The 12,820-nt window shown below is 58.1% G+C and overlaps 1 protein-coding gene across 3 annotated transcripts in view; it reads left to right on the forward strand.

Moving 5' to 3' along the window:
* The first annotated feature begins 2,033 nt into the window (after nucleotides 1-2,033).
* Nucleotides 2,034-12,820, forward strand: part of CYTH4 (cytohesin 4) — a 28,706-nt gene continuing 17,919 nt past the window's right edge. Inside the window, exons 1-3 of one of the 3 annotated variants that reach the window (XM_042947729.1) lie at nucleotides 2,034-2,194; nucleotides 6,446-8,409; nucleotides 9,552-9,634. In XM_042947729.1, coding sequence (XP_042803663.1) covers nucleotides 8,244-8,409; nucleotides 9,552-9,634 — 249 coding nt within the window. In that variant the 5' untranslated portion in view covers nucleotides 2,034-2,194; nucleotides 6,446-8,243. Of the gene's footprint in view, nucleotides 2,195-6,445; nucleotides 8,410-9,551; nucleotides 9,635-11,663; nucleotides 11,729-12,820 lie in introns of those variants that run through there. The other 2 variants (XM_042947730.1, XM_042947728.1) reach the window with 2 other exon arrangements.

Below are 12,820 nucleotides of genomic sequence, written 5' to 3' on the forward strand. Positions count from 1 at the left end.
GGCCACTGACTCAAGTTCCAACTCCGTCAAGCATGCCCCAGAGATGAGCCTCACGCAAGTGTTCGCTTCCATGAAATGAAGGCGTTGGATTGCACCCTGTATCAGTGAGCTTTCGCTGCATAACAAGCCTCCCACACACACACCGAAAGCCGGTGGCTGAAAACAGCAGACATTTGTCACATCTCACAGTGCCGTGGGACAGCCATGTGGGTTGGGCTCCGCTTAGGGGTCCTTCTTCCGGTGTCGCCCGGGCTCACTCAGGAGGCTGCAACCGGGTGGCGGTCAGGACAGCTGGGCCCTTTCTCCACACGGCCTCCTGTCCTCCAGCGGGCAAGCCCGCAGGCTGGCTCTCATGGCAGGTGGCCAGATTCGAGGGCAAGTGACAGACTCTCCCTCCAGATGGGAGGAGAGGCAGCGTAGCCGTGCAGAGGGGTGTGCACACGGGGAAGGGTGGAAGGTGCAGCCAACTTGGGCAGCAACCAAGTTATCCCCCCCACGTTCCTTTCATTCATTCATTCACTCATTCATTCATTCATTGCTTTTACCAGACACAGAAACACAGAGGTGACCCTGTCCTCATGGAGCCTCCAGACCAGTGGGGAAACAGATGAATAAATCAAGGTGGGCTGCAAAGTTTCACCGAGGAAGCATTTCTATTTATTTTTATAGATTTTTTTTTTAACTTTATTTATTTTGAGAGAAAGAGAGAGCGCAAGCGGAGGAGGGGCAGAGAGAGAGGCAGAGAGAGAATCCTGAACAGGCTTCACGCTGTCAGCACAGAGCCCGACGCGGGGCTCGAACTCACGCACCATGAGATCATAAGCTGAGCCTAAATCAAGGGTGGGGCGCTTAACCCACGGAGCCACCCGGGCGGCCCTAGAAATTTCTTCACACGATACTTTTTTCCCCACGAAGACATTGGCTCGATCGGCCAGAAAAGGCACAAGCAATGAAATTGGGAATTTTAACCAGGAAGAAAATTAAAAACAAAAGGGGAAAGAAGGTAGGGTTTATTGAGTACCCACTATGTCCCAAGCATCTTATGGACACTCTCCCCCCTCGTTTTTTCTTTTTTTTTTTTTTATTTCTTTTTTTTAAATTTTTTTTTTAACATTTATTTATTTTTTGAGACAGAGAGAGACAAAGCATGAACGGGGGAGGGTCAGAGAGAGGGAGACACAGAATCCGAAACAGGCTCCAGGCTCTGAGCTGTCAGCACAGAGCCCGACGCGGGGCTCGAACCCACGGACCGTGAGATCATGACCTGTGCCGAAGTCGGCCGCTTAACCAACTGAGCCACCCAGGCGCCCCTCCCCTCGTCTTTTCTATAACTGGAGGTGAGTAGTATTATCCCCCTTTTATAGGTAAGCACACTGAGGCTCCTTGCAGAGAAGCGGCTTGTCCAACCTCTCACGGGTCCCGAGTGGCAGAGCTGAGAGTCCCACGGCCGCATCTGGCCCCCAAGTCAATAGGCGACAATGGAACAGCTGCAAAGGAGCTTCACATTTGACTAGGAGCTTCCTAGCAGCCTGAGGGAAAAGGGACACTAAACATATGGCCGAGTGGTCACTAGACAGGAAAAAGCCAGACATGTCACGGAGGGGAAGCAAAGCCTTTCCTGGCACTGAATGCATTTTCCTTTTCCCCAAGTAGATGAAAGATAGCTTGTGGGTAGGGTGGACTCTTTGGGGCCCCGCTGTCCAGAGGTTTTATCTGGGGAGGTTGCTAAGTAAATGGCCCATCATCCCACATTATCCCCTAGGGAAGACTGTGCCCTCCAGCAGCCATCATCCTCTGTGTGTGCACGGGTGCGGGTGCGGGTGTGTGTGTGTGTGTGCACGCGCACGTACGTGTTTCTCACTCTCACTTTCTCTTTTTACCCCCCAACCCCTCCCTCTGTTTGTCTCTTTTGCCTCTAAATCTCCCCAGCCCACACCCAAAAATGCAAAGAGTCCCTGCCACACGAAACTCTGCTGGTTTTAGGAAGTGTTGCTGCTTCAAGAGCCTGCACACCAGGTCCCGGCAGACAGGACTTCCTCCCCACGCGGGGCTGGGCGGGGCCACCCGGAAGGGGCCTGGTGTAGCCTCGGTGACACATCTCTGCCTGGTCAGCTTGAGCAGCAGCTGGGTCAGCAGGCGACGGGAGCGGAGGCCACCCTTCCCCGGGGCTTCAGGATGGACTTGTGCCACCCAGGTAAGCACCCGGGGCCGACCTCTCCGGGCCTCAGTTTCCTCCTCTGTAAAATGGGGACAACAGTGCCTGCCTCACAGGATCCTGGACGGAATCCATATGTAAATAGATGTAAGACAGTGTGGAAATGCAGAAGCATGCAACAAATGTTTACGAGCTCATGCTAAGTGCCAAGCTGTGGCCCAGGTGCTGGGAGAACAGGGAACAAAGCAGGCCCTGTCCCTGCCCTCCTGAGCTCACGCTCTACAGCGGGAGACAGACATAAAAGTATTAATGTAATATGTCAGGGGGTGACAGGCAGGACGAAGGACAGTCACGTAGGATAAGGGACATGGGAGGGGGTGGTCGAGGAGACCTCAGAAGGAGACACCATTTGGGCAGAGACCTGAAGGAAGGAGGGAGTGATCCCTGTTGGTTTCTGGGGAAGGAATATTCGGGGGGGGGGGGGGTGCTGGGGAAGGAATGACCAGTGCAAGGAAGGTTGCTTGAGTTGAAGATGATGTCGTTGGTGATAATGGCCGTCTGGGTGGCACAGGGGCCCTGAAGCTCCTGTTTGGACTTTAAGGGTGGGGGGATGAGGGTGGCCTGTGGGGAGGCTGAGGACACCACCTAGAGTGCCAGTGGAGGGGGCCAGAGAGGAGCAGCAGAGAACCATGGCTGAGCCCCTCCCCAGTGAGCAGGACCGCGTGTCTGGGGGAAAGAGGAGAGACATGCGTATGGTTGGTAGGGAAGAGAACTGCATTTCTGCAAGGCAGAGGGAAGAAGAGGGACAAGGTCTCTGTGCCCTGCAGTCGGAATGTCCCAACATCAGGGCGCCTGGGTGGCTTGGTCGGCTAAGCGTCCAACTTCTGCTCAGGTCATGCTCTCACAGTTTGTGGGTTCGAGCTCCGCATCGGGCTCTGTGCGGACAGCTCGGAGCCCTGGAGCCTGCTTCGGATTCTGTGTCTCCCCCACCGCCCCCTCTCTGCCCCTCCTACACTCGCACTCTGTCTCTCTCTTACAAATAAATAAACATTAAAAAAAAAAAAAAAAAAAAAAAGAATGTCCCAGCATTGCCTGGAAATCCAGAAGACGAGGGCTTCCAGGAGCTGTCCAGTTCCCCAAGTTCAGATGACGTCAAGCCCGTTAGCAACAGAACCCTTTCTTCAAACAAAACCTAACACCGAGCAGTCTGACCCCGCCCACCGCGCCTCCCCTGACCCCACGGGCTCTGGGGAACATGGTTAGAGAACTACCCTTCCCTTTCAACAGCTTTTGGGCTTTGGACGGCAGGTGGCTCCCAGACCGTACAGGCTCCGTGAATAGGTCTTAGGTGGAGACTAGATGACAAGGCGGGGACCCAGCGGGGAACAGCACCTGGCTTAAGATTACCCAGCAGATACGAGGTGATGGATGGGTCCTTAAGAAGAGGGATGGTTGTCCCCATCACGAGGACACTGAGGCTCACGGAGGTGAACTGCGGGAGAGGACTGACTTACTTGAAGTCAGGGGGCCAGTAAGTGGCAGGGCAGGGACAAGAACCTGAGAGGAGAGAGAGCCACGGGTGAGCCCCGGCTGCGGAAGGTGCAGCCCAGAAGGCAGGCTGCTGCTTTGCTTTGGGCTGGCCCTGGGAGGGAAGGGATTGAGTGAAGTCAACGCAGGCGGTCTGTTGGGAGATTTCAGATCTCCACGGATTGGTTCATTCATTCATTCATTCATTCGTGTTATAAGCAGTCCTCCAGCGTGCAGGGTCTGTGCTGGGCAGTGCTGGGGACAGCAGGCCCAGCCCTGGGGGAGGCTGCTGGTCCAGGACATGGGGGAGTGGGAGACAGACCCTCAGATCCTGCAGGACGATGACCCAGAGCAAACGAGGAAGCGACTCCTTCCACGTGGGAGAGGGGGAGATCTTGGAAAACTTCCTGAAGGAGTCGGGTCCCCCAGGGCGGCCTCCCCACCTGCCTCCTGTGTTCAGGCCTCCTCCCCCCAGGGCCTGCCGGGAAGGTGAGCAGCCCAGGCAACAAAGCCTCTGTGTGACCAAAGACAGCACCTTTGGGCTGGTGCAGGGAGGCCGGGGAGTAGTTAAAAATAGAGGCAGCTTGGCTCTGGGGGCGGGGAGGAAGCCACACGTCGCCCACAGAGCCTCGGGGGCTGGGGCGAGGAACAGCTCTGCCAGACACCCCCTCCTGCCCCAAGCCCCCCCCCCAAGACTCTGAGGAGCCTCTGCCCTCGGGCCCCCAGGATAGCGCCCTCCTCCCGCCCTGGAAAGGGGAAGCTGGGCCAGCTGTCCTGGAAACGGGCCTGCGAGCAGAAAGATTTCTAAAAATATGATGGGAAAGAGGAAGGACAAAGGGGAAGTAGAGAGGAGCTGGGGAGGTAGATGGCCAGGGTGGGCACCAGGGCACTGACAGCTGGCCTGGGCACCGTGCAGAGGGCAGCCGCAGCCTACAGCGTTGGGGGGAGGGGGGGCGTCCAAAAGCAGCCTTCGTGAGGCGGGAAAATCACCGAGCCCAGGGCGGAGTCAACAGAGTTCACGGTTATCATTATCATGTTGTTATTTTGCGTGTTTCATGAGCACTGTTACTAAAACCCGACTCCACGGGGCGGGCGCCTGGGTGGCTCCGTCGGTGGAGCCCCTGACTTCAGCTCAGTTCATGATCTCGCGGTTTGTGAGTTCGGGCCCCACGTCGGGCTCGCGGCTATCAGGACAGAGCCTGCTTCGGGTCCTCTGTCCCCCTCTCTCTGCCCCATTTGCGCACTCTCTCTCTCTCTCTCTCTTTCTCAAAAGTAAACAAACATTTAAAAAAAATTTTTTTTAATGAAATCCAACTCCCACGAGCTGCCTTCGGTGCTTGAAACCCCAGCGTCGCCAGGCTCAGACTCAGAAGTGGCCACTCTGACCCTGCGTCCCTGTCGCCCTCCCTGAACCTCAGTGTCCTCAGCTCTGAAATGGGGAGAAATCCCCGCTTTGAAACAGACAGGTGAAGGGGTGGAAGGCCCCGGGCTTCACGTGACAGGGGCCACCTGTTGGGGGGGGGGGTCAGAATCCCTCCAGAAGGGGACAGGGGATCCAGGGGGTCCATGAACATGCCTGCCAAACCACAAAAGAAGCTCTGTGAAGACAAACTGCAGACAGCCCCGTCCCCACGCCCTCCCACTGTCCTGAGAAAACTCGCCACGCACGCTTATGCCTCAGTTTCCCCAGCTCTGGACAGTTGGCTTTGTTTTCTCTCTTCCCCCCACCTCCCGCCAAAAAAACAAGGCATCATTCTGTATCTGGCCTTCATTCTCAAACAGGAGCCACGGTCAGCACCTCCGGTCAGAACAACCAGGAGCTAGTACCTGGTGGGGTGTTGATGATTTGCGCGCAGATATCTGCCGTCGGAAGATCAACATCAGGGTTGTGGCCTCGGGAGTCCTGGATGGGCCTGGGTGTGACCCCCAGCTCCAGCACCTTCCAGCCGTGTCACCTCGGACACAGAACAGGAGGGCACCTGAGAGGGGAGACGCTGAGCGGGGGTGACGAGGCAGAGAGAGGAAGGAAAGGCATTCGAGACACGGGGAACAGCCTGTGCGTGCGGAAGCCTGTGGAGAGGGCGCACGTGGGAGCAAGTGGAGGACGTCCAGGAGGCCTCAAGCCGGGGGCGGGGGTGGCACAATGTCAGTGGAAGATGGGGCCCTGCCTGCCCAACCGGGGGGCCCGGAAGACTCGGGGTGTCATCCCCAGGACAACGGGACGCCGCGGGAGACTGGATGGGAGGTGGGAGGTGCCGAGTGGAGGCCGGGAGACACGGGGTCCAGGGACACGCCGAGGTCGGGGTGGGGGTGGGGGTGGGGCCGTGTTAACGGAAAGGAGATGGACGGGGCGTGGCGCGGGGGAGACACGAGGGTGAGAGAGGGGTGCATGTCAGCGTGCCTCAAAGAGCTGTGAGATCGAGTGACATAATTTACACCGAGCCGCTGGCACAAAGCAGGTGTTTTTGAGCCGAAGGTCAATGGGAGACTCTTCCTTCGCCACCCGCCACCTCCTCCCTGGAAACGGGGCTCTCTGGGCCTGCGGAGCCCAGTGTTGCAGGGACAGAAAGCAAGACTCCCAAGAGGGCCACCAGGAGGAGGGCACATGGCACCACTCCTCGTCCCTCCTGGGTCCGTGTCAGTGACCTGCGGGGACCAGAACACCACCTGATGGCTGCTGGGTTACGTTGCATCCTGCATCCTGGAGGACGGTGCCCCATCCAAGCAGGACATCAGCTCCAAACTGACGCTTTGTTCCACCAGGCTGGCAGCTTCCGGGGGGCGAAGTGGTCCCAGAGGACCAGCGGATCCCCTGGCCGGATGCTCTTCCCACGCCTGCCTTCCTGGGAAGAGAGCCCCTTGGTCCAGCGTGATGTTGTGCAGTACTCGACATCTGACGACCCCTGGACAGTGGCACCGGCCGAGGCTCTGTGGGAAGGAAGGGCCCCCCCGCACGTCCGGACCACGTGAGGCTTCCGGTCAAGATGGATCGCTGGCCTTTAGGAGTAGAAGGGATCCTTTGCAATCCCATTGCCTCCCGAGTTGGCTGATGGGTCTTCGAGGGGAAACAGTGGGTCTCTGTTGCCGGCAGCTCAGAGATTCAGAGGTGGCGATAGCTCGGGAAGCTCGGGTGGGTGGCTTCTCCACCCGGGCCACGTGGCTACTGCACTCGTGGACAGTTGTACCAGCACTGGGCTGCCGGTCAGAGCCTGGCTGAGGTCAGTGCTGGATGGTTGCTGGGCAGCATTGGTGGGCGTCACAAAAATCTTCATCCCCCGGGTCCGCTCCGAGGGGACACCCACTTGCCTCCTCCCCAGACCCCCCTACTCCCGATCTTCCGATCTTCCTCCTTCCCAGCCTCCGAGAAGTCAAGCCACCCTCTCCTGTTCACTGTTAACCTTAAAAAAAACAAAACTGGCAGCTATTTTCCCGGCCAAGGAGGGGTTTATTCCAGAAGAGTATTAGAACCGCCATCCAGGACAAGCAAGCTGTGGCAAAACCCTCGGCAAGTCCGAAGGACAGAGAGAGGAGTCGCTGTCAGGAAAGGGAGTCGGGAAGGCTGTGCGATAAACAGCAAGTCCATCGGAGTTAACTGGGGGCTCCAGGCGTAGTGGCTTTTCACGGGCTGAGTTGTGACTTTCTCATTGGCTGGGCTGTTGCGGAGGGAGGAGGAAAGCTTCCTTCCGGCTGCAGGGAGAGTAACTTAGTAGCTACAATCTTTGCCACTTGCAAGGTGTGTCTGCTCCTGTAGGGTCTGCAATTGAGGAGGAGTGGTCGGTGTGAGAGCCCCCCCCCGCCCCTGCTTAAAGGAGATTTCCTTTCCTCAATTTGCACACCATAAATGCAGACGTGTTCTTGCTGGGGGCCGCTGCTCTTTGCACATGAAATGGGTGGCCAGGCACCCTCCCCAGAGTCCTGCTCACTGGGAGCCTTTCTCACCCCTGTCTCTCCAGGACACCTTTGGGCAGGGTTCAACAGCTACCCAGCGTTTACGTGTCCCCAAACACGAAGCCACCCATTCTGGAACCAGGCTGGGGTGCTTTGCTCCTTTGCCAGAGAGATCACAAGGGACCTACCCATGCAGACATAGTGGGAGCCAAGGGACCTGGTGCGACAGCAGTGGATGGCATAGGGGCCTGGGTGATGTGTTCACGGAGCTTACTGGAACCTTCTGGTTTTATTCGCACTTGTTCCTCCTCAGTGAGCCACTTGTGAAGGACTGTCGTTGTGCTCACTTGACTTTATGACCTGGTGGGTCACCCAGAGCCATCTTGACTGCTTGACCAAGGGAATCATCGTATACAGTTGTCATCGCATTTCAGGACCCTTCTTCCTGGGCACCCAGCTTCTCCTTCAGTCAACAGAGCCTGGGTGTGAGCACTGGCTCAGGTCCAGAAACTGGGCGAAAGGTCTTGGCTTTTGATGCAGTGGCTATCCTTGGGGAGGGCCATGTCCTCGGGTGAGGCAGTTCCATTCGGCTGAGTTAAGTTCCTGGGTAGGAGGAAATTCAGCTGTGCCATCAGCAGGCTACCCCCAACCCTACCCCCAGCCACTGAAAGAAATGGGTGCCTTGATCCTGAAGGGGACAGCTGATGGCACAACGCAGCACCCATTATACGTGCGTTGGACACTTCCCACGGGTAGAATACTTGCTTGGTGCCTCGCCGTCTCAACACCCAGTTTCCATCCCCAATCCAAGATGGCAGCTCGGTCAGCGGGAGGGAAAGGTAGGGACAGGGAGCCTTTAATTTTCCCTCTGCTTTCATTTGGGAGACATAAGGGCTGTCCTTGCAAAACCTTAAAGAAAGGTGACCAGGTATTCCCTAAAGCTAGGACTTAAAGAGTTGGGGAGAGTATGGACAGACAGATGGGAGAAGGCATCCCAGGGTCGAGGAACAGCATGGGCAAAAGTGGGGAAGTAAGACAGAGACAGTGTGGGGGGAGTGAGGAGCCAGCAGGCTAGACTGCCAGGCTCTTACTGAGAATGGTGGAAGACAAGGCTGGCTAAAGACACCGGGACTGTGGAGGACCAGGAGGAGAACTCTTCCCCTCTAAGCAACAGGGAGCCCGTGGAGATTTTGGCCAAGGGAGTGTTGTGGATGCAACAGGAAGCGCGAGGGGTTAGAGGTGAGCCAGCCGACCCCAGTGCGGGAATTGTCACAGCACCTTGCACAGAATGCCAGCACACACGCGTCTCCTTTCACTCCGGGTAACGAGAAAAGAGCCCAGGCTTTGTAGCCAGCCCAATCCAAGCCCCACCCGGGCTGAGTAGCTTGTCCCTGTGGAGCCCTGGCCGGGTCACCTCATCTCTCTGAGCCTCGGTGTCTGGAGCGGGAGCTGCGAATTGTCCCCCCACCCCCAAAGCCAGTCTCCCCATCTTACACGGTGGCAATGGTATCAGGACCGCCATGCTAAGGGCTCATTTCCCCGCCTCCCTTGCAGCTAGGTGTGGTCATGTGACTCTGTCTGACCAATGGCCCGGGAGGCAAAAAATGATACCCCACTCCCTGGTTGTGCAAATAAATACGCGGCCAAGTGAGCTAACCAAGCGATCTGGGGAAATAGCAGATGAAAATGCCCAGGAAGGATGAATGCCGTCCGCAAGTATTTTGAGTACCTGCTACTCGTCAGCTCTTTCTAGGGGGCGGAGGATGCAGCGCTGAGCAAAATTCTTGGAAGTTCCTGCTGTCACGGTGCTGAGAGTATAACGCGTAGAGCAGGAAAGGCGCAAATCAACAAGATGGTGGGGGTGGGGGGGAGGGGAATGTCCCCAGAGGGTGCAAAGCTGGGCGGGAAGGGGAGGGGAGAGGAAGGGAGCAAGCCAGAGACACCCCCCCCCCCCGGCCCATCCCCGTTCTTCTCTCTCCAGACCCAGCGGAGCTGAGCAGTGGGGAGACAGAGGAACTACAGCAGATCAAATGGCACCGGAGGCAGCTTCTGGAAGACATCCAGGTGCGTGCACACTCACAAACGCACGGGCTCCTGTCCACACGCGTGTTCGAGCCGACACGCCCTCCCACGAGCAAACCCCCATACGCGCTCACGCAGCCCCGCACTCACTCCTGCCCCCCCCTCCCCCCCCTCCGGCGGGGGGGGGGGGGCTCTCCCCGTTGCCGGGCTCAGCTGCCGGGGCCCAGAGAGAGCTAGGAGGGTGGGGGGAGATCGGTTAAGCACCTACTGTGTGCCAAGCCCTGCCTGGTGCTGTCCGCACTGGATGGCTTGGCGGGTTCCAGTCCCGCCTGTGTGGCCCCGATCCGGTCGCATCTCCACCCTGGGCCCCAGTTTCAGCCCCTCAAAAATGTCACCCATTTCATCAAGATAACACCAACGTGTGCCTGGCCCGTGCCAACACAGTTTCTCAGACGTTCACCCATTTGACTCTTAGCAGCCTTCGAAGGCGGGTCCTCGTTCTGTTCCTGGAGCGTGCCGAGCTCAGTCCTGCCCCCGGGCCTTTGCACTCACCGTTCCCGCGGCCCCCGGGACTCTCCGCAGCTCTCGTCGGGGCACCTCCTTCTCACTATTTCGTTCTTGGCTCAAACGTTGCCCTGACCGCTCTGGCTGTGGTCGCTGGGGCCCCACCCCACGCCAACACACGTGTACCTAAGAAAGTTGAAGATACAAAATCACTCACTGAGCAAGTGCTTTGTTGAGACCTCCTAGGTGGCCAGGCTCTTCCTGTACCATGACACGACATTAATGATCAGAGATCGTTCTCTTTTTATTGGAGTACGGTTGACACCCCACGTTCCATTGGTTTCAGGTGCCCCCCATGGTGCCTGGACAAGGCGATCCCTTACGCTGCGCCCACGACAGGGTAGCTACTCTGGTCATTTCATTTGCCCATGACCACCGTGATCCCACCCCCACTGGGCTGTGAGCCCCCGTGAAAGCGTGGGTCTGTCTTGCCCATCACCATAGCCCCAGCTCCAGAGTCAAAGCATGACTCTCCTGTCCGCCCAGCGGTCGTGGCTGGCATAATTAGGGGGTCCTCTGCCCCTGGGCGCCTCCTGCAGGGTCAAGACAAAAATAAAAATAAAAAAGGCTTGAGGGGGGTGGCGAAAGCGCAGACTTGGAATCGGGCCTCGGACACGTCCCCTTACCTCTCTGCACTTCAGCGACCCCTTCTGTACATTCCGCTGGGGTGACAAGGTCCCTGAAAAGACAGCCTGCGCGATCTTGTACCCGGGGGGGTCCCCATAATACTGGGCACATAGTAGGCACTGAGTGAAGGGTGAGCGGCAGAGTAAATGGATGGGGGAGGGAAGCCAGAGAGGAGTTGGGGCCTGGTCCTAGGGTGGGAATTCATTCCTCGTGGCTGGGGAGGCAGTAGGGAGCCATGGAAGGAGCTGGGGAAGGGGAGGCACCAAGCTGTGCTTCAGGAAGCTGGCAGCTGGGCGCAGGAGGGCTTGGCGGGTAGGCTTGGCTAAAGAGCAGGAGACTCCACAGCTGCAGAGGGGAGGTGGGAGGGCTGGAAGTAGAGTGGGGCGAAGGGTGGGGACTTGAGGACCGCGTCCCCCGAGACAGGAGCCCATGGAGAATTACGTATCAACAGGCAATAGGCTGGCTTGGGATTTTGAGGATAAGAAACATCTGGGAAAGGGAGGGGAGCGCCGGGGGGGTGGGGCGGGCGGGTTAAGCGTCTGACTCTCGGCTCAGGTCATGATCTCGCGGTTTGTGAGTTCGAGCCCCGCGTCGGGGTCTGCGCTGATGGTGCGGAGCCTGCTCGGGATTCTTCTGTCTCTCCTTCTCTCTACCCCTCCCCGACTTGTGCCCGCTAAATAACATTAAAAAATTAAAATAAAAAAAGAGAGAGAGAGAGGGAGGGAGGGAGAAACATCCAGGAAAGGGATCTCTCAAAGGTAGGCGAGCAGTGACAGCTCACTGGAGGTCTGGGGTCACGCCCAGGGGTGGAAGTGGTTGTTGAAGTCTGTCCCTGACTCTCCCTCCCTGTCGCACCACCCCCCCCTCCACCGCCCCGCAGAAGCTGAAGGATGAGATCGCAGATGTGTTTGCCCAGATTGATTGCTTCGAGATCGCAGAGGAGAGGTGAGGAGGGGCCAGGCCAGGGGCCCCTGGGAAGCTGCCATGGTGGCTTCCCGAGGATGTCCCACACCAGGAATGAGCAGGAGGGAGCAGGGGCCCTGCCTGGGCCTGGGGCCCTGGTGAAATCAGGGATCGGCCTGGAAGAAGAGGCAGCAGGGAGGGCCTGAGGGCCCATCTCGTGGTCTGGTCTGGTCCTTACTGCCAACAGCCCCCTCTTTTGAGAGACACTCCCCATCCCCACCCCCTCCACCCAAAGTCTCTCCTAACCCGCACTGACCCAGGCCCTGATCATTCACCGGCCAGGAGCATCACGGGATGGGCTAGGAAAAGGAGCGCTCAGCTCTGTGACCTGGGACTTGTCCCCGCCCCTCCCTGGGCCTCAGTTTCCCCCCTTGTGGGGAATAAGAAGGTTGCTCCCTACATAATCCCCTGAGGCCCCAGGTACCGACGGCTACACATTCGTCTCAGAAAGTCGCCACCCGGCCCCTGCCGTCCCTTGATCTCCGATCACCTTTCTAGCCCCACCACAAATGCACATGGGCCCACACGAGGTTGCCCCGTGTCTCCAGGTGTCCTGTTCCAGCCCCGACACCAGCATAACATTTACAGAGCGCCTACCACCAAGCTGCTTTAAACTCTTTAGCCTCTCAACCATGCTGGGGAAACTGAGTCCCAGAGAGGTGAAGTGATTCCCCTCGTGTGGCTCAGCCAGCAAAGCAGCAGAGAGAGATTTGCACCAGGAGTCAGGCCCCGGGGGCCGTGCCCTCACCCCCGGCCTCCCTGTCATCCTGCCCCCACTTCGAGCCCAGGGTCCCCCTAAATGCTCTCCCTAGAGCGACTCTGGGCTTCCAGGGCCACGGCTGCAGAACCGGTTAGAATGCTGGAGCTGGGCCCACTGGAACAGTCCCATCTGGTAGCTCTGGGAAGGGCCCAGACCCTGCATTTCTAGGGTCTCTCCGAGGTGATTCCAATGCAGGATGTGAGGACCCCACTTGAAGGCCCTTGGAGGCCCTTGGGGACTATTGGCTGTAGCTGCGGAAAAAGCATCCTTGGGGACTGGGGGGGGGGGGGTCCTGGGGTTCTGGGGCGGTCCAG

Source organism: Panthera leo, chromosome B4 (genome assembly GCF_018350215.1).
Source record: "Panthera leo isolate Ple1 chromosome B4, P.leo_Ple1_pat1.1, whole genome shotgun sequence".
In the NCBI taxonomy this organism is placed as follows: Eukaryota; Metazoa; Chordata; class Mammalia; order Carnivora; family Felidae; genus Panthera; species Panthera leo.